At 34.6% G+C, this 22,319-nt stretch overlaps 3 protein-coding genes across 3 annotated transcripts in view; 1 reads left to right on the top strand and 2 right to left on the bottom strand.

Annotated features, from left to right (window-relative positions):
* Positions 1–90: 90 nt before the first annotated feature.
* LOC113492145 (ATP synthase subunit O, mitochondrial-like) lies at positions 91–1,287 on the bottom strand. The gene is made up of 3 exons (XM_026869480.1): positions 1,140–1,287; positions 819–1,010; positions 91–475 (listed from the first exon to the last, which is right to left on the bottom strand). Exons 1-3 carry the CDS (start codon positions 1,207–1,209, stop codon positions 129–131), a joined length of 609 nt encoding a protein of 202 aa, XP_026725281.1. The 5' UTR covers positions 1,210–1,287; the 3' UTR covers positions 91–128.
* Positions 1,288–1,340: 53 nt separating this feature from the next.
* On the bottom strand, positions 1,341–7,779 carry LOC113492139 (UPF0764 protein C16orf89 homolog). Its single transcript, XM_026869472.1, has 6 exons — positions 7,304–7,779; positions 6,943–7,092; positions 3,098–3,250; positions 2,324–2,617; positions 2,005–2,174; positions 1,341–1,563 (listed from the first exon to the last, which is right to left on the bottom strand). The coding sequence occupies exons 1-6, from the start codon at positions 7,506–7,508 to the stop codon at positions 1,417–1,419; spliced, it is 1,119 nt and encodes a 372-aa protein (XP_026725273.1). The 5' UTR covers positions 7,509–7,779; the 3' UTR covers positions 1,341–1,416.
* Positions 7,780–8,148: 369 nt separating this feature from the next.
* The window catches only part of LOC113508725, a 27,420-nt gene continuing 13,249 nt past the window's right edge, over positions 8,149–22,319 (top strand). The window contains exon 1 of the mRNA XM_026891809.1: positions 8,149–8,706. Coding sequence (XP_026747610.1) covers positions 8,478–8,706 — 229 coding nt within the window. The 5' untranslated portion in view covers positions 8,149–8,477. The remainder of the gene's footprint in view (positions 8,707–22,319) is intronic.

The raw sequence follows: 22,319 nt of genomic DNA, 5'->3' as shown, positions 1-22,319 counted from the left end.
ATTTTTCGCTTTCCTTTAGATTTAAATACTGGTCTGAAAACCCTGTCATTAACACTACAACGCATCTCCAATATAAATCAGAAAATTTAATTCGAATTAAAGCATTTTTATCACATGTCCAACGTTGTCTACAAGATACCTATCTTCAATAACTCTGAATACATGAGCACTTTCCTAGCAATACTCATGTCGATGTGTTTGTCTTCAATACCGACAATCATTCCCCCAATAATGGAGGGTCTGACTTTCTCCGTCAGTTGGATATTCTGTCCTGATTTGACGAACTTCTTCAATGTTTCTACGAGAGTCTTCCTGGTCGCCTCGTCGAGTGGCTCCGCAGTAATGACCTCGCATAGAGCCTCGTTCCTGTGAGCCACCATTACTGATAGGAACATGTTGATCATGCGCCGTAACATCTTCAACCGCCCATTCTCAGCTACGAGTCCTAGAAAATTTGCTGCGGTATCCGGCATTCCTAGAAATATACTATGCGGTTTTTTAATTTCAATGATTTAAAGATATTTTTCTTTTATGAAGGAGACTAGCACAGTTTAGGTAATCACAGTTATAATGTGTCCTTTTACATCGTAAGTTAGCTAAGGTTGAGATTTAAGACCAGGAATAAATAGTCTGTTGATAACCTATTATATAACATAACATTATCCCAGAGATATATTTTTTGTTAGGATAGGTAAGTATGTTTATCATACCACTACAAAATAAAATTTAAATAATTGAATGAAATTATGATCCACACATCTTCAAATAAAGGAACCTGTATCAACTCATACGTATTTACAACAAAGACTGGCACATACCGGCTTGCTTTCCGGCTTCTATCAATAATTTGGCTTTAGCGGCTCGAGATATCAAACTGGTTTCTATGAAGTCCACTATTTTAGGTTTAGTGAGTAGTTTCCGAAAGTCTCTAAGACTTTTTTCTACTGCTTCCAGTTGTTTCTTCTGTGAGGCGGCGCTGTAGAGGGCGGTCACGTAACGACCTTCCACACCTATCGTGAATACAAATTACTAACAAATGTAAAAACCTTTTCCTCAACTGCACTGCTCATAATAGGAATCTTATACGTCATTACAATTTAAACCTTAAAACAATCCATTTAAAGTGCATATAAACTAACCAAAAACTGAAATCGGAGGTTTAACGGCTATTGTCGAAGTAGTCATCGTTCTCATAAATAAACGAAGCATTGCTCTAGATTGGTAAAGCTAATTACTAATAACACAGAAAGTATAAAATCACTGCTCTTTATGACAAACTATATTAGACATTAAAATGACAGGAAACTAAGCACAGACTATAAATAAACGCAAACTTTTATTTAATTTTGATTAAGATCTTTTTATGTAGCAAAGAGTTTGGGATACAAATAGTTTTTAATCAACAATGTTGTTAGTCTATGATAGCACGTCGTATTGGAAGGCTTGGTCTGTTTCCAGTAATGCCCTGATGTAGATGACGAGGGAGCCGAGAGCCATCGCCGACGTGAGGGAGTTGCACGCTCCGCCTTCAGACGTTGCTGCCTTCTTTACTCTGTACTCTTCCTGTAAAACGAAGTAACTAATTAAATGATAATATTTAGAAAGGCGATTTTGTCGGGATCGCGGGATCGGACTTTTTATGTGGATTTGATGTATCGTCAGTGTCGCGATTAAGGTCACTAGTTGAGTCTCAGAAATCGTTATATCAATTACTTATGAATAAGACCCACGAGAATTGGTACAATAGATTAAACACAAGTGGGGTTTAAAATTAGATTATGAATTATAATTGTAATGATGATTCATAATCTAATTGATTAAATGTTCAACAATGATACTCTCTAACTATGTGGAGTTTAATGTTACCAATGAATAAGAGAAAAAAAAACTATCAATTGCAGGTCCTTAAGCAGGTACCTATTACTATACAAACCTATTATAAGAACGATGATACGCAAAAACATTTACCATCAATCCCATCCTATAATATAAATAACCGTCTACCTCTCTTTCCTTTGGAGTAGGGGCGGACGCAGGACCAATGAACCCGGTCAGTTTCAAGAAGGGCTGGCGATCATCTGAGTAGCATCCTTTAGGCTCCTGCCACGCCAAGATCCTGTTCATCCAACGCGGCTTGATGAACTCTCCGTAACCTTGTGACGCACAGTACAGAACTGGAAATACACCGGCATGTTACAAAGATCACGGAAACATCAACAATAGATCGCAAACAATAGCCTGTTGACAGTTTTATTATAAGTATTGCAAAAACAACTACTATTGTAGACCTGAGAATTAATTATAAGGTAATAATAGATCTTACTTTGCTGCATAAATAGAGTCTTAGTTCCAGGAGGATGGTCCCAAGCTTCCAAGGACTTTGTTTCTTTGTAAACTTGGATGCATAATTTATAAATGTGCGCTGCAAGGTCCAAGCCCTCCATGCAATCGAAGAGGTAGGCTAAGCCGGCGGCTCTGACCCGACTGGTCTGCTGAAACGCCAAACCTGAACCCTTCAGTATCTGAGTGGAACATTCCGGAGTCAGCTCACAAGAACCTTCCGTTTTCGTGGTCTGCGTTTCCATTGCCGATATCAGCAACTGCATTGTACACGCATCTGTAACCCACAGACACTTCATTGTTAAAATGCAATTCAATTAAAAGTAGGTCGGCAAGCTTTCTCACCTCATTTTCATTGTCACCATGTTGATTAATCTTGTATTATGTCAAGTGGCGCCGCATTGTGTTGTGGTTGTTAATGGAACTAAAAAATGACCTTCGATTGCGTCGCAAAATTTCTAATGACACCTTACTTCAGAAATACTTCAGTATAACGATTATTTTCAACCATAATAAAAAAAAATGATGGCAGAGGGTTCATTGAACTCAGACAGACTAGTAAAGTCTAGTAGAGCCACTCCAAATACAATTCTATTTCAATTTAGTAATCCAAACAATTTTCCATTTCACCCATGATTCGCTTTGACACTCCAGCGATTTGAAACCACCGTTTCTCTAACATTCACCCAAGGTGTATCAATACGCCTAACATTCCATAACATCGTTTCATTCTATCACTAATGGTTTCTTAACGAACCTGCGGCCTTCCTTGTCGGCATCTTTGTTCTCGCCTCCTGCACGTATTGCTCGAACGCAAACCGATAAGGCTTTTGCGTTCCCATTGTGCCGATAGATATTGGTTCCATTATACTTGATAACACATCCAAGTTTTCCAGAATTGCTTTGACCACTGAAAAAGACATTACTCTACGATCAAGACCCCATTTACCAGATTCTGGTAGTTTGACGACTAAATTAAGTCGACAACTACGGAAAAAATAGGCTAAAATTACTTTCTAAACATTAAGTACTTATTAAAAATGTTATTTACTGATACTACGATTTTTTTTCTTTTTTTATCCTATTTCCTCCCACTGCCGAATAAGGGTATACTATAAAGCCTCACCATGAAATATGTATGTATAAATCGGTAAGATCAAATATAATTAGATGTATATAAGAGTGTGTATTTCCCGTTTTGTTTGTGGCGCTTAAAATATTAAGTGTCGGTTTTAGCAAAACCACAAACTAAATGGTACAAAATCGTCAACGAATAAATGATATAACGTCAATAAAATAATATCCATTAAGAGTGAAACTCAATAAATTTCTCTGTCCACTCGCCGATGTAAACCGTAATAGCACTACCTGTATTAATTTAAAACGGTTTCTGTTAAGGCCAGTTTAGATAAGAGTGATCACGGTTAAGGTGAATAAACCGAGTGTAAATGCAATTACTAGGTACCTTCATTTGGATAGAAATGTCGTTTTACTAAATTCATTATTTTTCTCTAAATAAAAAACTAAAATTGCTACAATTAACGTAATTCATAACCGCCTTTTAAAGTTTTTTTCATTTGATTTTAATTTCACGTTGAAGATGGCAGACTTATTTTATTGATTTATTAACATTTCACATAGAATTGTCGCGTGTAACCGCGCCTTAACAAGAAAGTTTTTATTCTAGTGAGCTACAGATACACGTCAACATGATTAGCTAAGACAAAGTATACTATAATAAGACAAAGTACCTACTCTATTGGTTTAGATACTAAAAAAAATCTCGGTGTGTCTTTTTATACATACAGTCACATGTTAAATAAATAAACGACAGTTTACATTTCAATTGTATACCTGATTTAGTAATAATTATTGTTGTTTTATATTGGTGTTAAGTCGCATTTTATTTTTAAATTGAGTTTTTAGACAAAAAGACATACAAAGATGGTTTTGATTCATAAAGTTCCTAAGTAAATTTAGTATAAAGTGTAAACAGTTGAAGGCATACAAAACAACGACCATTTGTTCCGCGTCTAGTTATTTTGCTACAATATGAATGTATTTGGAAATACCTAAGTATGTTTATCAGTTTTCTAGCACTCGTTATACAAACTTTGGTTAGGTCGAGACAGTTGTGTCCACATATTATGTCATTTTATTGAACACCAAATACCGTTACGTACCTAAGATGCCTCATATTGCAGAATCTCAATTATACACGTAATGATATAATTAATCATGAATAAAGTTCTTTATCAGGCAATATTAGAACAAGTTTTGCAATTAGTTACTCCATCAATAATCTAGATAAAAAAGCACTACTTATGTGGAGGCATTACATAACTGCAAACTGACATTGAAATCAAAATTGAGTAATTACAATAAATCTCTTTGAAGTTGTACGCCCTTTCACCTTCGTTAACAGTCTTCGCAAGTCCAGTTTTAGCCACGGGCGTTATGCCTATTTTCAATAGTGGACTAGATGGCCTTTGTAACATACAAGTTTATAGATTTCTTTGATTTAATTAAAGGTGACAAGGTGGTTTAATAAATCCGCATAGGACACTATATTTAAATTTTACCTTCAAAAATTCACAACTGAGAAATGGCGAAGTATACTGGGGGTCAAACCGACTGCTAACTACTTTCGCAATTCTTATCAGCGGTCCCAGACTTGAATCAAAGATGTGGATGCAAGGTTGAAGTGCGACTAAGCCGGTCAAATCTACCGAACGCCAATGGAGTACCGTAAACGATGAATGTCAACGTGATGGAATCAAGGTGGAGTGATAGTAGTAAGCTGGACTCTTACATGAAGGCCTGGGACTGCCATAGAAAGAGAAAATGGAAAGATCGGCCTTTGCCCAATGGCCAGCAGTAGGTCAATATTCTAGTTTTTTTTTGTTCCACCTTACAGGACATTTGGTTATAACTATTGGAAATGTAAGCAATTGTTATTAATATATAACACATATTACATACATACAAAAAGCTATTCATAAAAAGTTTTGACCTAAATAATTTTGTTGATAAAGAAGAAGTAACGAACAGTTGGCTTCAACTAAGAAAATAATAAACTTGAAAAATATCGACAAAAAGCAATAAAAAAAGGTAACTAACAGTTTCACAAGTTTCGACGTTGACCCCTAAAATTCTCCAATTGGCCGACGCAACTTTTGAAGTAGGTATGTGTAATAACTAGATGTGTATCAGACTAAATTCAAACTAAACTTTTGCCTAGGTTCACTTTAGTAATTAAAATTAAGCAATTGTGTCTGGTTACGAAATAGTTGTAAGTTACATTAGGCTGTATACAGCATGTATTCATAACGTATTGGTTGTTTGAAATAAATTTATTTCTCACTTTCAATTACAATCACTATGCAAGTATTAAAAAAAACAAATGTTTGTACGAAACACAAGGTTATTATTTTCTTTTATTGTGGTCGTTAGGCGGACAATATAGCTGTGTCCTGAAAATCCCGCAATATATCACACTAATACGAATCTCACTAATGAGAAATAATGTGAGAGCGTTTGCGTTTCTGTTTATGAGTGTATGTTTGTTACTTTATTACGCTCAAACGGCTGGATCGATTTCGATAAAATTTGGTACTTAGGAAGCAGGCACTTTGGCTAGTTTTATTTGCGTTAAAGGAGGGTAATGTTTTTTTTTTCAACTAAACCCGACTTCCAGGCGAGCAAAGTCGCGAGTAACAGTTAGGCAAGTCTATATAACTTGGAATTACCAAGGTACGCAGAGTCAAATTCCGGATTTGTAAAGAAACAAATACGTAGTTTAAATGTTAAGAGATACCTCATGTATCGAAACAAACAAGAACGACATGACAATCAAAAATATTCAGAAATTTCACATCCAGTTACAAAAAAATGACAGACTTCAATTAATATCTAATAAAAAATAAAAAATTGTAACGAACTAGTTTAGTTCTGGCCAATAATAAACTTAGAACATTTTTTTCTCTGATGTCATTACACGGCACTAACATTTATATTCGAGAAATAATCGTAACCGCAAACTAATGATTGTGTCTGATTGGCTATTATTATGAGCACGTTGAGCCATTTATTCTAAACTGACCTTTAAAAACAGGCTTTCAGAATAATATAGGTGTAGTGAAAACAATGAAACAAATGAATAGCGTCTTAGAACTATAAATACATTGCACGGCGCCGGCGTCCTTAACCATTAATAAATGATTCTGCTCTTTTGTAAAGAACCAAGTTTCTCGAAATCACGATCTGGAATCGAAACTAGTCGGGCAATCGCGATAAAGACGCGTGAGTAAACCGTAAATAAATAAATACTTATCAATCAGAAATGCAAAAAAGAGAGCAGAAGACGTCAAAAAAGCAAAAATTACATTATTACAACCAGCGCTCAGAGCCAACAAAACTGTAGCTAGACAGTCTTGACACAGTCTGCCAACTAAAATGAGTGATAACAGATTTTCCCTACTTCAGACATCATATAAAAAAATAATAATTATAAAATAGTTTCAAAACTGTCTAACAACTCATTCGTTGCCGATCAAAGCTGACTATTAAGGTAAGCTATTAAAAAAAAAACGTAATACAAACCATATTCGTAATCTTTACTCCTGTATATAAAACTAGAGTAGTCGGTATTATTTCTAATGCGATCCATTCGTCTCGTAATATTCTGCAAGTTCTCCTTCAGCTTCCCCGGCACTGATTTATCCAGTTCATTTATAGTGTACTCTAACTGACCTGAAACATTATGATCGTGTTATCTGATCTCCATTTTTCCGTTCTCATTACGAAGATGTAACTTCTGCAATAAGTATTGTGCGTGGGATTCCATTTTGAATTTAAACGAGCATTAATTTTATTTCGCAAATAGATAGCAAGGTTATTGATAGATGGTTATCATTCTTTCTAGGACTCTACATTTACATTTTTTTTAGATTTTATTTAGTACCTCTAGCCATTCCTAAAGCAATGTACCACTCTGGATCTTTGGAAGGCTTCTTCTCATAATGTTCAAGCAACTTATCCAAAGTAATGGATATTCTGTAAACTTTCGGAACATTGTATATGAAGTCCTGCGTATCGAAGTACGGGTAGATGCTGTACGCAACTTCGGCACTGATAAAAATGAACAAGACGATATATTTTACGCACATTTTGTTGAAAACTGACCGTTTTCTAGAGTAGAAAGTATTGGCAGTCGTAAAAACTATAAAGTGGCCACCCGGTAACCACTGATTGGACCATTTGTACGTATTTTATTGAAGTTTATCGTAAGTTTGTAGTTTTCAGTCAATAGGACTGCGATCTAACTTCCTTGTTCTTTCATGTTGCCGGAACCCGTCAATTATGCAATTCTAATGGTAACCAAGTTATAAATGTGGTTTTATTCACCTACTAGTACCATATTATTATTTTCTTCAGAAGGTTCAATATCTTTCTTTTTTTGTTAGAAGTTATTGGTTACATTAATTAATCTATTGAAATGAAACTACTTTTACGGATTTTTTCGCGGTTTAATTTTAGATTTTAGTTTATCTACTAGTTGAATTATTCACTTGTCAGTTCTATTAGTTTATTTTATTTGATTAACAGATTTGATTCGATATTAAATGGAATAAACTGATAATTATTTAACAAGAATTGTGTATTCGTGATTTAGCAATTTTACATTGCGGGCACACATAGGACCTACTTTTGAAATGTAGCCTGCAGTCCCGGCAACAAGTCACGACGGACTCATAATATAAATTGATGTGCCAAAGTTTCTGTATTACTCGTACAGTATGTACTTACATATTTAGCAATCCTAGCCTCTCATGGGTCGTTAATTTAAAACATTTCGCAAGCAATCGTGATGTATCCCAGGTCCTCCAATGAAATGCAGAAGTCACTCATGTGTCCAAATCGCGAAAGCTGCTCCGTGGGGGGCAGAACGTGCTCTTATGGAAAGGGCGCGATCACACCGCACCGACAGACAAACTCAACCGGTGTGCTTGCGCTAACGTATTTCTGCGATGCGGAGAGCCGCGTCGAGATCGGTCAGTGAAAACCGCCTTAGGAGAGACAAGTTCCAGTTATAGTGTTTAATATAGTTTATAGAGTTTTAGCGTGTGACGTAAGCGATGGCGGTGTCGCATCAGTGGTTCGTGCAGTGGTCCGCCCCGCCGGTGCTCTTCGCAGACATCACTAGTCAGTACAATGACGTCAACGGCCGATGGAAAAATGACGTTCCTAAATGGAGTGATACTTTAGAAGTTCCTGAACAAATTGTTCATAGACAAAATGACTCTACTAATCGTGATAACATGATAGATGATAACAATTACGGATTGAAAACGGAAAAAAATAATGGTAAGTTCTATAATGATTTTAATGTAAAATAATACGATACAGTTCGATACTACTTTCAAAAACTTACGCACAGTCCTATCAATGCTTTCGCAAGTCACCAAAATTCTGACTCGTTGGAGAGTGTGCGATGAATTCGCAGTCATATCATTACGAATACCACCTCCTTCTACTGACTAATACCCTTAAAGAGCAATTAAACAAAATGTGTCACCACCTGGTCCACCTGACAAAAAGTTATTGTTCCACGGCGTGTTACATAATTATCGACCTTCTGCCTATCATTTCGAGTACAATGTAATTAAACATTAAGAGTTAATTGTCAATTACGTGAATACCTATACAGGTGCATAAACAAAGCGGCGGAAATGCGTTTTTATCTAGCGCTGAAATTACTGTTGTGTATTCTAAACTCGACCATGTGGAAATATATAATTTTTTATTACGTACCTCATCAATTAGTAGAGTACAGAGGTAGAACACATGGTCGAATGGATTATTTTTAGGGGTAACTTAAAAGATAATCCAAGCAATGGTTATTGCCGTCACATTTGTCACCCAAGCCATATTCAACCGATGGTAGATTAGTGTGATAATTAAATAAATAAATTACCTATAAATAAATAAATAAGTTTTCTTTAGCTTATTAGACTTAACCCTAAGGGTCGTCAGTGCGACTCGCACTTGACCGGTTATTTAACACAACGTCTTCTTTTTCTTAAACAGTTCTTTTATTATATTTCAATTATAGAACGGGAAGCTGTATAAATACCAAAAAAGATAATTTTATTGCCGTTCTGGAGAAGAGATACCTCCAGTACTGTACGAGATGCCGCTCTACACGGAACTCTGTCATGCTTCTACAAGTGAAATAATATTTTGAATATTAGTAGACTTAGTTATGATAGTGTTGTTAATGGTGTATGATAATATGCACATTGTAACACAATGTTTTGCATAATCTGGAGCACGTCAATCGTTTTGATGGGCACTTGCATCACGAGTAATTCACATCGTGTTTAATGCTCTATATCTACGCATTAACATGATAATCTCATTACAAATGGTACAGCCCTTCCTTATTCGTTGCTTTTATCTGCGCGTATCGCGTAATTCATTTCGTTGTTTCCACTAAATTAATTGTAAAAGTTCAGAGTGTGTAACGTTTTAGTTTCTAGGTTACTAGTCAATTGAATTTTTCTTAAATAAAGATTCGTTTGGGAATAAGTGAAATTATGTTTGTAAATAAATGAAAACCTCCCTGGTCGAGTGGCGTACGCACCGGTTTCAAGGTTTCGCTAGCTCTGAGGTCCCGGGTTCGATCCCCGGTCGGGTCAATGTAAAAAATCTTATTTCTAAATTGTCTCGGGTCTGGGTGTTTGTGGTACCTTCGTTGTATCTGAATTCCATAACACAAGTGCTTTAGCAACTTACTTTGGGTTCAGATCAATGTATGTGATGTTGTCCGCATTTATTTATTTATTTATTTTATTCAAACAAATGGACGTAGGCTATAGCTGCTTAAACATTACCTTAATTTAACTAAGTTGAATAAAAGCCTATTTCTTAATCCAGGGTCTTCGCTACATCCATACTAAATTTCACACATATGTACGCATACACATAGTTTTGTATTTAATATATTATCGTTTTATGAATTCTTTTGATTGATCCTGTAATTCTGAATTTCCTAGTATGTATGTAAACGACGTTATCCCGTGTACCACGTACAACTGTCCGCTTCTTGTTGCGGTTTCGATCCCCGAGTAAGACAAGCATTCGTGTGATTCACGAATGTTTGTTCCGAGTTATGTGTGAGTATCTTTGTGCATGTGATTAAAATATATTATGTAATATATCACAAGGAAACGGCGAAATCAATGCATCTAAAGCAATAAAAGCAAAGCAGTAAAATAATACAAATATATGGTAATAATATAGTGTAATTCACCTTTTAAACTTCGGGAAGTGCGGGAGTTGTTCGTTTTTTCATTGTTTATACAAAATAAGCACTGTTACTACCGCAGCACTTAACATACTTTTGTTGGTTATGCATACAATTTACCTACATCTTCTTTTATATTAGTCACTTACACATCGATTATTTCGTAATGAAATTGTGTTGAATGTTTAACATGCATCTAGGTGTGCCAATATTTGGTGTGCATCAAGACACGTGTCATTTGTGTCACTAATACTGACCAAATCACTAAAACGCTCAATGCATTGAACGTCAGAGCATCGTCGAAAAATTTGATTTTCATACATTTGAGTGATTCATCATAATATGATCGCTAAAGCTTATAAGTAATATTTTTCTATAAGCTTCTTCGAGTTTGTAATGTTATAATAATAATAATAATAATAATAAATCATTTATTTGTTTGAAATATGGTGGAACAAAAGATGTTATGTTATTGTAGGTATAGCACATATACATATTTCACCCTAATGAAGGGTATACAAAATAATATTAACTTAAAAACTAGTTACAAACATATTAGGAGAAAGGAAAAAAAGAAAAACACATTGACGAGTTAGAAATTTAGTACAGATTTAGCACCAAATCGACATGTGCTCTTATTTAAGAACTCTTTGAGACTATAGAAGCTCTCCTCAATTAACCATTTTTTCAAGGTAAAACAAAACTTTTTATATGGCAGATCAGTCATTCCTTTTGGAAGAGAATTATATATTAAAGGTGCCATATAAGCACAGCTTTTTCTAAATAGTTCAAGCTTAGGCACAGGCATTTTTAAAGGAAGGTGGTTTGTTTTACGTTTAAATGTATTATCGTTAAAAGTGAAAAGATTACTGTGGTATTTAACAAACTTAGCTACTTCGTAAATATAAATGCAGGGTACAGTAAGTAGATTTTTAGATTTAAATATATGTTCAGTGTTATGAGCAGTATTCTGTCAGTCATGCGCAGGGCATGCTAAATGTCAATGTGGCCTTTGATGTCATTTTTAGGGTGTCTTTGTAAGTGTGAGGCTGTTAGTAAGGCTTCTCTCTGTGTCCCACTGTCAGCCCGTCAAGCTGTCTCAACAAGACAAATAATTGATGACGAATTTCTGTTGTTGCTAAAACTAAAAATAAATATCGACGCTTAGCAACAATTGTTACGGTCATAAATTTGTTGGTAGGCAATAAATAAATTTGTATAAATAATCCTAACCATTATTTATCATCTTCCAACAAATTTATTAGTAAACCGACAGATTTGTTTTGAACTTTCAGTATCGTGAGTCTGTCGCGCACGATAACTAACAGTCAGATAGCAGTATCAATAAAATACTTTTTTGTCTTCAGGGATCTAATATCACATATCAATCAATGCCTGTCATTTTGATTACCTTGTATACGAGGAAATCAAGAGGAAATCAATACATTTGAAATAATATTGACATATTTATTTAAGCAAGAATTAAAAAAATATGAATATGATATGGTGTATGAACTGACCTTTTGCTGAAACTACTGTGTTACTATTGAATTTAATATTGTATTATCATACCTCACGATTATTTACTGGTTATTAGATTTCTTGTGATTCATAATCTTCATGAACGGTAATAAATCCACTCCATTAAACGTAGCTTAGCTTTGTTTCTTAAGTGCCTGTTTTAGGCCTTTTTTTGTCGGGGGAGGGAATGGGTTGTGTCAGACTCCTGACTAAACCTGAACCGCCGTGCTACGTCATCCGCGTTTTTGTGTCGGTGTATGGCAATGCGTTGCAATCCTTCATTCACCGACCGCGGGCCTGTTTACGGCCTACTAGAAACAAAAACATTTTCTTTTTTACATGTTATAACCTAGGTCTGGGCAAATGTAGTGTAGGACATCATCAGGCACGGTGGAGTGGTGACCTGCGCAAGATGACTACAGCAGGATCATAGATCTCGATGGGGTGCAATTGGGGAGGAGTATGTCCAGTAATGGACGAATACGGGCTGATGATAATGATGACTTATAATATTTGCATGACCATTCTCTCCTAATTAGAAGTATTTGTGTTATTAAAGCACATTTTACCAACAAATAACTTGCATTTAAACGTGATCGTTTAAATATGATTGAAGGACAAGCAATCATTTACTTTGGTTTGTAATGAATCAATTACTGCGCCAAGTAACCAGTAATGAGCGATCAAAGTGAGTCTTTGTGGTATACAATTTAACATAAGAATCATGCTTGTTTTGTTTGTAATTATTGATGATTTTTACGAGCATTGTAACGATTATATGATTAAGTGGTGAATTAAAAATTAAATAGCAGGTTACAAACTTTTCATAATTTTGACACTTAATGAAAGTTGTTATAGTTTACCTGCTTGGAGAATATTTGTCCTCTCAAAGGAGAAGGTAACTTAATTGCTTAATATCAGGGCCGTTTGCTCAATTTTTGGAAGTACTGCATTGTAGTACCGAACATACTAATATTCTACTGTTATCAACAAAAGGGTTTTTCGTTAGACACGAAACAATAAGGATGACGACTGGGTATAAAAAGAAAAAATTTCATTAGTCCCTCAGTTAGATAATTGAAAGGTATTAGACACATATTTTTTCCTTTTTCAGTAAAACTAGAATTGACAAAGATTAACTGTTTTAAAGTTTAGGAGAGGGGGCTTGTGACGTAACGATATGGTAAAATTTATACACAATCGTGACGTCACGCGTAAGTTTCATTCACTGTAATTTGGTCAATTTATGTTTGCGGGACAAATTAAAAAATACGTATCCATTATTATACAAAAAACTACAAGACGGACACTGCAAAAAAAATTGACGTCATCCCTATTGTCGGTGGAGTGTCTGTCATCAATCAATTTAATTATTCAAAAATGTTGATTGTTTTAGCATGTTAGAGGTTTTAATACAAATGATATCCCCATTCGTAAAGTTCAATAAAAAAAATAACAACAAAACAAGCAACCGACATATTAAAAACTACTGACTTAAACTTAATGAAATTTATGGGACTAAACAACAGTCATTTTAGGTTAAATTAATCAACAATATCGGTTCATCCAGTCCGAAGTTCTGGGGTAACTCACAAACTTAAAAAAAAAACAAATTGCCGAGGAATTCTCTTGGTCTGTTGGTCTGTTGAAAATACATAAAGACACGTTTTAAAAATAGATACCTGTAACGTTGGTGTGACCACAAGATTTACAAACATACGACAGATAGACTAAAATATAATTGTTTTGCATTTTAAAACATGTCATAAAACGGTTTGTAGCACACCCACACGTTTTTATCTTAAGCAACAATATTGTGTGCCGGTGAAAGTAAAGTCGATTACACTTATCGGTCGGCAAAACCATAGCTAGTGTTGGATATGGCTCTAATTATAATGATTATTGTTTAAAGGCACGCAAATATATCGTTCTTAAAATATCTCAATTGTAGATAAAAAATAGGGTGTTGTTTTGTTGTGAGACGGTTGATAACAGATAGTGTATGACGTAAAAAGAATATTGCAGAAAGGCAAGTTATTGGATATATACCTGTGAAAATTCCTGGTCATTGTGAATAAATGTACAAATTTTGAAAAGTGAAATTGGCTAATATTTAAAATGTATTTCTTTTTAATTTAATATAAAACCTTTAAAATCTAAAACAGCAAACTTCGAACATAAATAATTTCGATGTCTTAGTTTGTAGATGGTAGATTGTCCAATGCTAGGATGAAATTCGTTTTTTTTTTTGTTGCTGGTAGTGGCCGTGGTACTTACATAGAAAAATCATTCGTAACAGTATTTAGCGTTACTCGATTACCAACGTTATTTATACAGTTAAATAAAGTATACAACATTTTGTGACACCACTGAGAATATTCTCACAAAGCAATGAAAATTCACAATGAAATTCGAGATAATAATGGAAACAAAAGTATCAATATGAAAACAGGTGCCTTACACAAAGAATTGCAACGAATTACCATGAAACGTCTATCGATTTAAGAATTAAGAGGCATCCGCTTCGTCCCCCAAGAAAGTCCATGAAGGTTCCAAAAACTTTTTTACAATAAGGATACCTTACCACAATATGTAATTTAATAACACAAATTCTTAACTAACTCAACTTCTTAATTGCCAAAATTTCTCAAACTACTGTGCTTAACAATTTACCAAACCATTTACCTACACTTCTATATGATAATCATTACAAAAAAAATTACTGATTTCAGCAATTCTAGACATGAATAATTTAGCTCATATTAGACTAACCAAACAAAGTATTTCAATATGCACATATTGCCTTTCTACCTTACATTCTAGCGCCGTGCATCTAGACACAATAATTGTTCTAGAAAGCGCACATTAATAATCTCCATTCTTACACAATATTTGCTATTTCTTTACTTTAATTTGTTTCTCGAGAATTAGACAGCGAATAGTAAACTATTATGACAGGTATTATGCCATAGACTTGAATAAATGCTTGACTTGCTTGTGTTTAATTACTCTCTGTGACTTGCAGTTTCATCTGTGTACTACTGCTTTTGTAAAGGTCTATGGTATGGTGCGGCGAACACTAAAGTCTGCGATGTTCGTATCATAGTTTCAGGAAACTACAAAATTCTGTCACTTTAGGCCATTGGATGCCATTCTAACATTTTAGGCAAATTAAAATTATGATTAACGTGATTGCCTCAATAAAACCATACATAATTAATAGCTCAATATTTATCTACATTATGTTTCAATTAAAACATTTCGAAACGAAGATTGCCAATAAAACCTGTCTGAATAGAACCTTTTTTTAGGTTTACTTAAATACTCATTTGTTATTAAGGGGTCATCGCTAAATGCCGGATGTTTGGTAGAATTCAATGATTTATAATTACGAGTGCTATAAAACAATAATTGCTTATTTGAAGCCGATAATTACATATCATTTTAACACCATTTTAAAATTATTGTTTAAATGCTGAAAGGGTTTTAGCAATTCTGATGCGCAGCGCTGTTATTGTTATCCACAATAAATAATTATAATTAACCGTCTATTAAGTAGTCGAAGAATTTCAAGTTAATATTTGCTGTACAATGTGCTTTTAAACATATAATTGCAATTATTTTGCACGCTGCTCGACCTTTGAAGAACTACAATGTTTTCCAAAACTTGAATTATCTCAAGGACAGTTCCTAAGCTACTTTTAACTTCAATGATTATACAGACAACATTTTCAATCGATATTGTTCTAAAAATATCTCTTCCTACTAAATGATCATCGATGTTTTAAAGGAAAGTAATCAGTCATCGAATCGAATGAAATCGATTGACTATGGTTCACTTCCCGAACCACATTGTGTTCGAAATGTGAAAACAAGCGTCCGTTTTGTATACCGGCGTTTGTTGAGGCCTGATTCAGGTCATCGGCACTAACAATTAAAATTTTGACAAATTTAATGAAAAAAAAGGTAAAAGGAAAACCCAACTTAACCCAAAGCCCAAATTAATTAGTTTTGACACTTATATGTTATTTACTCGTTTTATTGCTACCCAAAGGAAAATACTAAAAGTTACCACGAAAGCTCAACTAATGTTAATTGTGTTGCTGTAATCTATTAAAGTGTTCCCGTGTATCACACTGCGACAGGCCTCGTACTTGATCGGTTTTGAATGCTCGTCTCGTGTGGGAAGCAAGCATATATACAGTTTAGTGTTTATTTCCACCTATGGTATTATAAACGACTTCAAAAATGAGTAGTTTTCAAATTGGGCATAATGTTTAAATCTTTCGAAATTAGCTTTGGAGCGGTCCTAAGCCCAGATTTCTGACTAAATTCGAAAGGAAACATACCAAGATTATGTATGCTGAACTTCTAAGGCAACTCTCCCGAGACCCACTGACCTGATTCAACACGATACTAAACTAGACAGGTTTATTAAAAAACAAACAGACCACAGTATTGATATCACAACTATTAAATAACCGATCTGTTCATCAAATTAAACACTGAACAGTTTACAAATACAATTGATAAACTGGACTACTATCTAACGCTTACGGACGTGTTGCAAAATATAGACCAAGGATTGATGCTAACAAAAATGTTTGGCCGAATATGTAGCTGCCATTGTTCTCGTAATAATAAATATCAAAGCGAAAGTGTGTATCACATTAAAACCTTATTAAAAACAATCATGTTTCAGTCGGGTATTCTTTAAGTCAGTTCGAGTTTTTTCGTGATTGTGTGAAGTACAGTGGTCTCAGGCTTGGATTTAAATAATGAATACAGGTGCGTACTTATACTTCATGAACTATTCAATGGGTTCTTAATTCTACTTTAATTTATTAACAATACAGGCGAAGCAATACATGCTGAAACTGTCTTATCCTTAGAAACTTTTTCCTTGTTTTTAATTGAGTGTTGTTGCCCTGAGATACTCCGAGCTTAAGGACTTCGTAGGTGTGATTTCATTGTAGAGTGGATTGGTGTAATATAGCTGGCGGGCTTACCCAACTTTTCTGCGGTATCAATAAATCACAAATCGATACAAAGTAAAGAAAACGAATAGTGACAAATTTTATCCAATTGCCATTCATTCATCGGCCAGTAAATAGCGGCATTGGGGCCATGTACGTTGGATAACTTGTATCTGATCTGCAGAAACAAAATTTGTTCGCTAAAAAATTATGCGATGCACATTGAAGCCTATTTACAGGAATATAAAGGTTCTACAAAATCCTTTGCCTGCTTAATACTTGTGTAGAACAACGATTAAGAAAATTAATGAATAAGTCATAGGTAGGATAATTATTAAAATCTAATAGGTCTGCAGAAAATACTAAATTATATTATTAATGCATGTATTCTCTTTTCTCTATAATTATATATGTCAAGGACTTTAAAACAAGGGAATTGTTTCAAAGACAATACCAAGGCCTAATACAAAATAGAATGACCTCTGCAATACTAACAAAGTAATATACAATTAAATTTAACACATGAACGTAATTAAGAGCATTTATTTTGAACAATCATTTCAGCTACAAAACGTAAGTACACTGTATTAAATTAATTTAAAATACCTAGGATACATCATCATCCACAGCCTTTATCCTCCCACTGCTCATAGGCACTGGGCATAAGCCTCCTCTTTCTCGTGCCAGTTTCAACGGTCCTGTGCTAGCCTTATCCAGACTCGACTCGAGACCTTTATTATGTCAGCGACCCATAGGGTAGGGTACATACCTAGTAGTTAAGGGGCGTTGATTCTAATACAATCACAGAATATAGAATAGATATGGTAACATAAACATATAATAAATGATCATTTTTCAGGCATTATTAAAATGAATGTTTTAAATTACCAAACAATCCTATAAATTCCGAATAAAGTTTATCTTATTCGGTAAAAGATGTCGTGAGAAAACCAGCACAGTGAGCAAACGAACTAATATTTCCGAGGTACAATCAGAAACAGAAGTCGGTTAACTTATAACATTTCTAATTTAACTGTACACAATCAAATTATATGAGTTGGTGTTGTGTTATTAGATAGCGAAAGAGGCTTTGCAAATAATAAAATTAAAACAAATCAACAGCCTTTTCTTATATGTTGCTGAAAAATACTGTCACATTGTATTTCGGATTGCTGATCGTACTGCCAGCCACTACTGATGAAAAACGTGACCTTATTTTTATATTAAATTTATATCTTCCATCATAATTACCTACCACAAACTTTGTGTAATAAAATATTAAAAAAAAAACAATGCAATTTAGTAATTAGTGTCAGCGAATAGTAAGTTAGCGAATACTGCAATTTAATGAATTAAAACTATTTAACTTTCGTGACACGGATTCATAATTTTATTTCGATGAAATCGGGACCCCGCCGCCGACCGCGTCAGCTAATCATTAAGGACTCTGGTTGAGTCCTAAACTAATAAGGCCGTGCTTATATATACGCGTGAGTAAACTGATTTTAAATCGTAACTATTTTATTTTAAAGCTTTTAAAATTAACTACAATAATATAATTACACGATAATTTTATTTGTAGACTCAAACGTCGACGTTATGTTATAAATTCTGGTTAACAGTGAAAGTCATCTGAATAAAGCTAATGCGATACTGGACCTTCCTCAACGCTTTGCAGTAACCAGCTACTAGTTACTTAACTGTGATATAACAGCTCAGTACCAAAGACCTAACGTTGCCCACTTATTTCTTATTTACGATGTATGGAAGAGAAATCGCTGTTGATTTGACACTGAGGCACGACAAAGGTTTAAGACGTGGTTACCGGGAAATGCTGCGTTCACGCTACACGGTGTAGCCACAAACCCACTGTGCATGATTTGCGGGTTCGATTCCCGCTTAGCACAAACATTTTTATGATCCATGAAGGTTTGTTTTGAGTCTGAGTGTCTTTTGCATGTGACTTAAATTTTTGTGAAACCCCCCGCGATACAATGATACCTTATAGTTGGGAAAAACTTCTACGGGGTCGCACCACGTATACCTTATCAAATTTATCGTTTGAGCAAGCAGATAACAAAAAAAGTGGAAAGCCGTCGTTAAAATTTCGAACGCAAAAAATTGGCGAATAATTAGTGACGTAAAGAGCATTCACCTACATAAAAATTGGTTAGGTTAGGTTAGGAAAGATATATAGAAAGATATATTATCACATTATACATACGAGTAAGTTGAAACTATAAAAGAAATATTCTCCATAGACATATTAACGTGACCAAGAGACCATAACAATTCAATTTTAGAGTTCCGTACTCGAAAGGTCGATGGAACCTTTTCACTAAGGCTCCGCTGTCTGTCGGTCTGTCACTAGGATGTATCTCATAGATCGTGATAGATAGGTGATAGAAATTTTGTTCTTTTAGCCTATTTAAACGAAACCCTCAGTCACGTGACCAGTCTGTTGTAGCACTGACCTTATCGTGACGGAATACAGCCTGACGCAGTTGCGGCCTTTAGGAGATAGCGGCCCGTGATTGACTCAACAAAAACAATAAACTTACGCGTCATGTTACTTTCAATTCGAGATCTATTTTCTTTTTGTACGCACGTTAACTACTTTCGGTTTCGTTAAGTGTCAGCTAAGAATTAAGATTCTGTGATTTACCTGGTTACTGGTATCTGATACCGTTAAAATACCGATTATTTTTAAGAAATAAAAGTATTCAGTATCTATATATATAAAAATCAATGCCACTTTTCGTTGTAATTCCATAACTCAAGAACGGGCTCACCTATCCAAACCAAATGCTTAGGATTTGGTCGGCATATTTAGTAGATGGTTTATGTGAAGTTTGCACAAAATCGGTCGAGCGGTTCCTCATTTGTCACATTTTTTGTAATAAATGAATTCAATAGAAACTTTTTTCACAGAAACTTTTTTGAAGTTTTGTTGACAGGACAAGCACGTTGTTATGTCATTCATGCCGTCAATTCATTTTGGACGTGGTTTGATTAAATCATATTATCAGCGATAAATTTCTTTTCACATAATTGCATTTGCAGTGCATTCATACAAACGGTGAGTCCTGAATTTATGTATACTTTTCTAAGTTGCCGTATATGATTTCACATGGCATCATATGCGACAGCTTCTTGGGAATTTGTTTTTTTTTTTGTTCTAATTTTTTTTTTCGATTTTTAAGCGAAAACATATGTGCATACGGGAAAAATGCCACCAGCCAGACGAGCAAATATAGGTCGGCGAACGCGTAATGCAAATGATGTGGCATTACTAAGACGATCACAGACTGCAGATGAACGCGCACAAGCTAATGCATCGCAGCGTGAACGTAATGCACGCAATAGATTTGTTAACCCAGTACCTGTACTGAATCTTGCACGGCCATCACGAATACGTCGTGCTGTTTTGGCTGAAATGATGCGTGCTGCTTTTAATTACAACAGTCAGATCTATATATATAAAAATGAAACCCGTTTCGCGTTGTCATGGCATCACGTGTGAACGGCTGAACCGATTTCGATAATTCTTTTTTTTAAATGTTTGTGGAAGTCCAAGGATGGTTCTTACGGAAAAACATATTAAGAAAATCTCTCAGAAATATTGAAAAGTATACATTTAATTTTGCATATTTTAAAAAACGCGCGTTACGAATGTCATTTTTTTTTTTTACGAATGTCAACGTCATTCACAGCCATAGACTATATTAAAAGAGCATCGTTTGTTCGGAAACGTGGTTACTTATTAAGTTTGTTCGGAAACGTGGTTACTTAATTAAATTCTATTGCACTATTTTATAATTTTTTGAAAATAATACGAATAGTAAACCTATACAAATTTCGCATATCCTATTTAGTAATCTGTGGTAGTATCTGTTTCCCTAACTTGACATTGGCGTCATTGGCGAATGGCTGAACAGCCAAGCCAGTTAAAAAAAAAACTGTGGTAATCTGTGGCATCACATCCATAACCGCTTTCTAAGTTTTTGATAAAGTTTGTTTTGTTATAAAGACTAAGAAGTTTTTTGTTTGTTAATTACGGTAAGTTGACAGCTTCATATCGATTTTTGGTAACTTTTGGTGACTACATAATATTACAATTTGGTTATACAGAAAATATATGAGAGCTTTTTATTTTCAGTTTTTAACAATGCCACCAACCAAACGTACAAATTTAGGCCGCAGAACTCAAAATACGGCAAGTCAAAGAAATCTACGAGCAAATCAAACTGATGAGCATGGGGGTGACAGTACAGTACTTTGAGGACAAGAAAACAAAATGTATGGAAAGTGGTGCCATCTATGCCACAGGGCAAGTCAACTAAGGCATAATATTCCCTTAAATATTACTAGATGCCGCTACAGTAACTGCTTTCTTCAAAATGTTATTCTTTTAATAATTTAATAAATATTATTTAATAAAAAGTAAACTAAAAAAAATTAAAAAAAAACTGAATCGCCTTTTCGGTCTTCAATTAATCTTATACGCAATTTTTATTTTGCTAATGACATGACAGCACTGATATGTTTTGAAAACTTTTCACTCAACGTTCGTTTCTTGTGCCGTGAGTTTACCAAGTTTTATTTTCGACTTATTTGCCTATTATTGACCATCGCGTGTTTTCTGGACCTCGAAACTGCTTCCTACGTATTTACTTGGCTTCTCGTGAACGGATACCGACGAATATATTTATTTCTCTTGACCCTGGCATCGTTTAATGGACTACGACGTGTGTTTACATTACTTGATTTAAAAATTTGGCTGCGTTTTTTACGGATTACGATGGCGAGATTACCGAAATACTCTCGCACTCATTGCTATTTTGGATGTGAAGAAGGAGGTAAGATGATTATTGATGATAGAATAAGTGATCTTATTGTAGGAACGATCCGATCGAAGTTTGTACTATTATATATCACTATATTTTTAAAACATAAATTTCACAACCTGCAATTAACTCATTCTTTCTAATTTCAGGTACATTACATCATTTTCCTAAGCCAGACTGTTATAATGAAAGGTTTGAGATCTGGAAACAAGTTTTAGACGATGATATTATAATGAAAGGAGATACATACATCTACAACCAAATAAGACTATAAACATTTTGAGAAATACTACATAGGTAAAGGAACGGTATTAACGAGAAATGCAG

The sequence above is a fragment of the Trichoplusia ni genome, chromosome 3 (assembly GCF_003590095.1).
Source record: "Trichoplusia ni isolate ovarian cell line Hi5 chromosome 3, tn1, whole genome shotgun sequence".
NCBI lineage: Eukaryota > Metazoa > Arthropoda > Insecta > Lepidoptera > Noctuidae > Trichoplusia > Trichoplusia ni.
Note: the sequence above shows the minus strand (reverse complement) of the source record. Positions and strands in the feature narration are given on the sequence as shown.

Bases quoted from the DNA above. Each gene is read 5' to 3' on its own strand.
- LOC113492145 (XM_026869480.1), bottom strand. From the start codon at position 1,209: ATGCTTCGTTTATTTATGAGAACGATGACTACTTCGACAATAGCCGTT. The intron at 1,011-1,139 runs GTTAGTTTATAT...TATTCACGATAG, and splicing joins ACCTCCGATTTCAGTTTTTG to GTGTGGAAGGTCGTTACGTG. The intron at 476-818 runs GTATGTGCCAGT...GTATATTTCTAG, and splicing joins AGAAGCCGGAAAGCAAGCCG to GAATGCCGGATACCGCAGCA.
- LOC113492139 (XM_026869472.1), bottom strand. From the start codon at position 7,508: ATGTGCGTAAAATATATCGTCTTGTTCATTTTTATCAGTGCCGAAGTT. The intron at 3,251-6,942 runs GTTTGTATTACG...TGTCTTTTTCAG, and splicing joins GAGTAAAGATTACGAATATG to TGGTCAAAGCAATTCTGGAA. The intron at 2,175-2,323 runs GTAAGATCTATT...GTGTATTTCCAG, and splicing joins GACTCTATTTATGCAGCAAA to TTCTGTACTGTGCGTCACAA.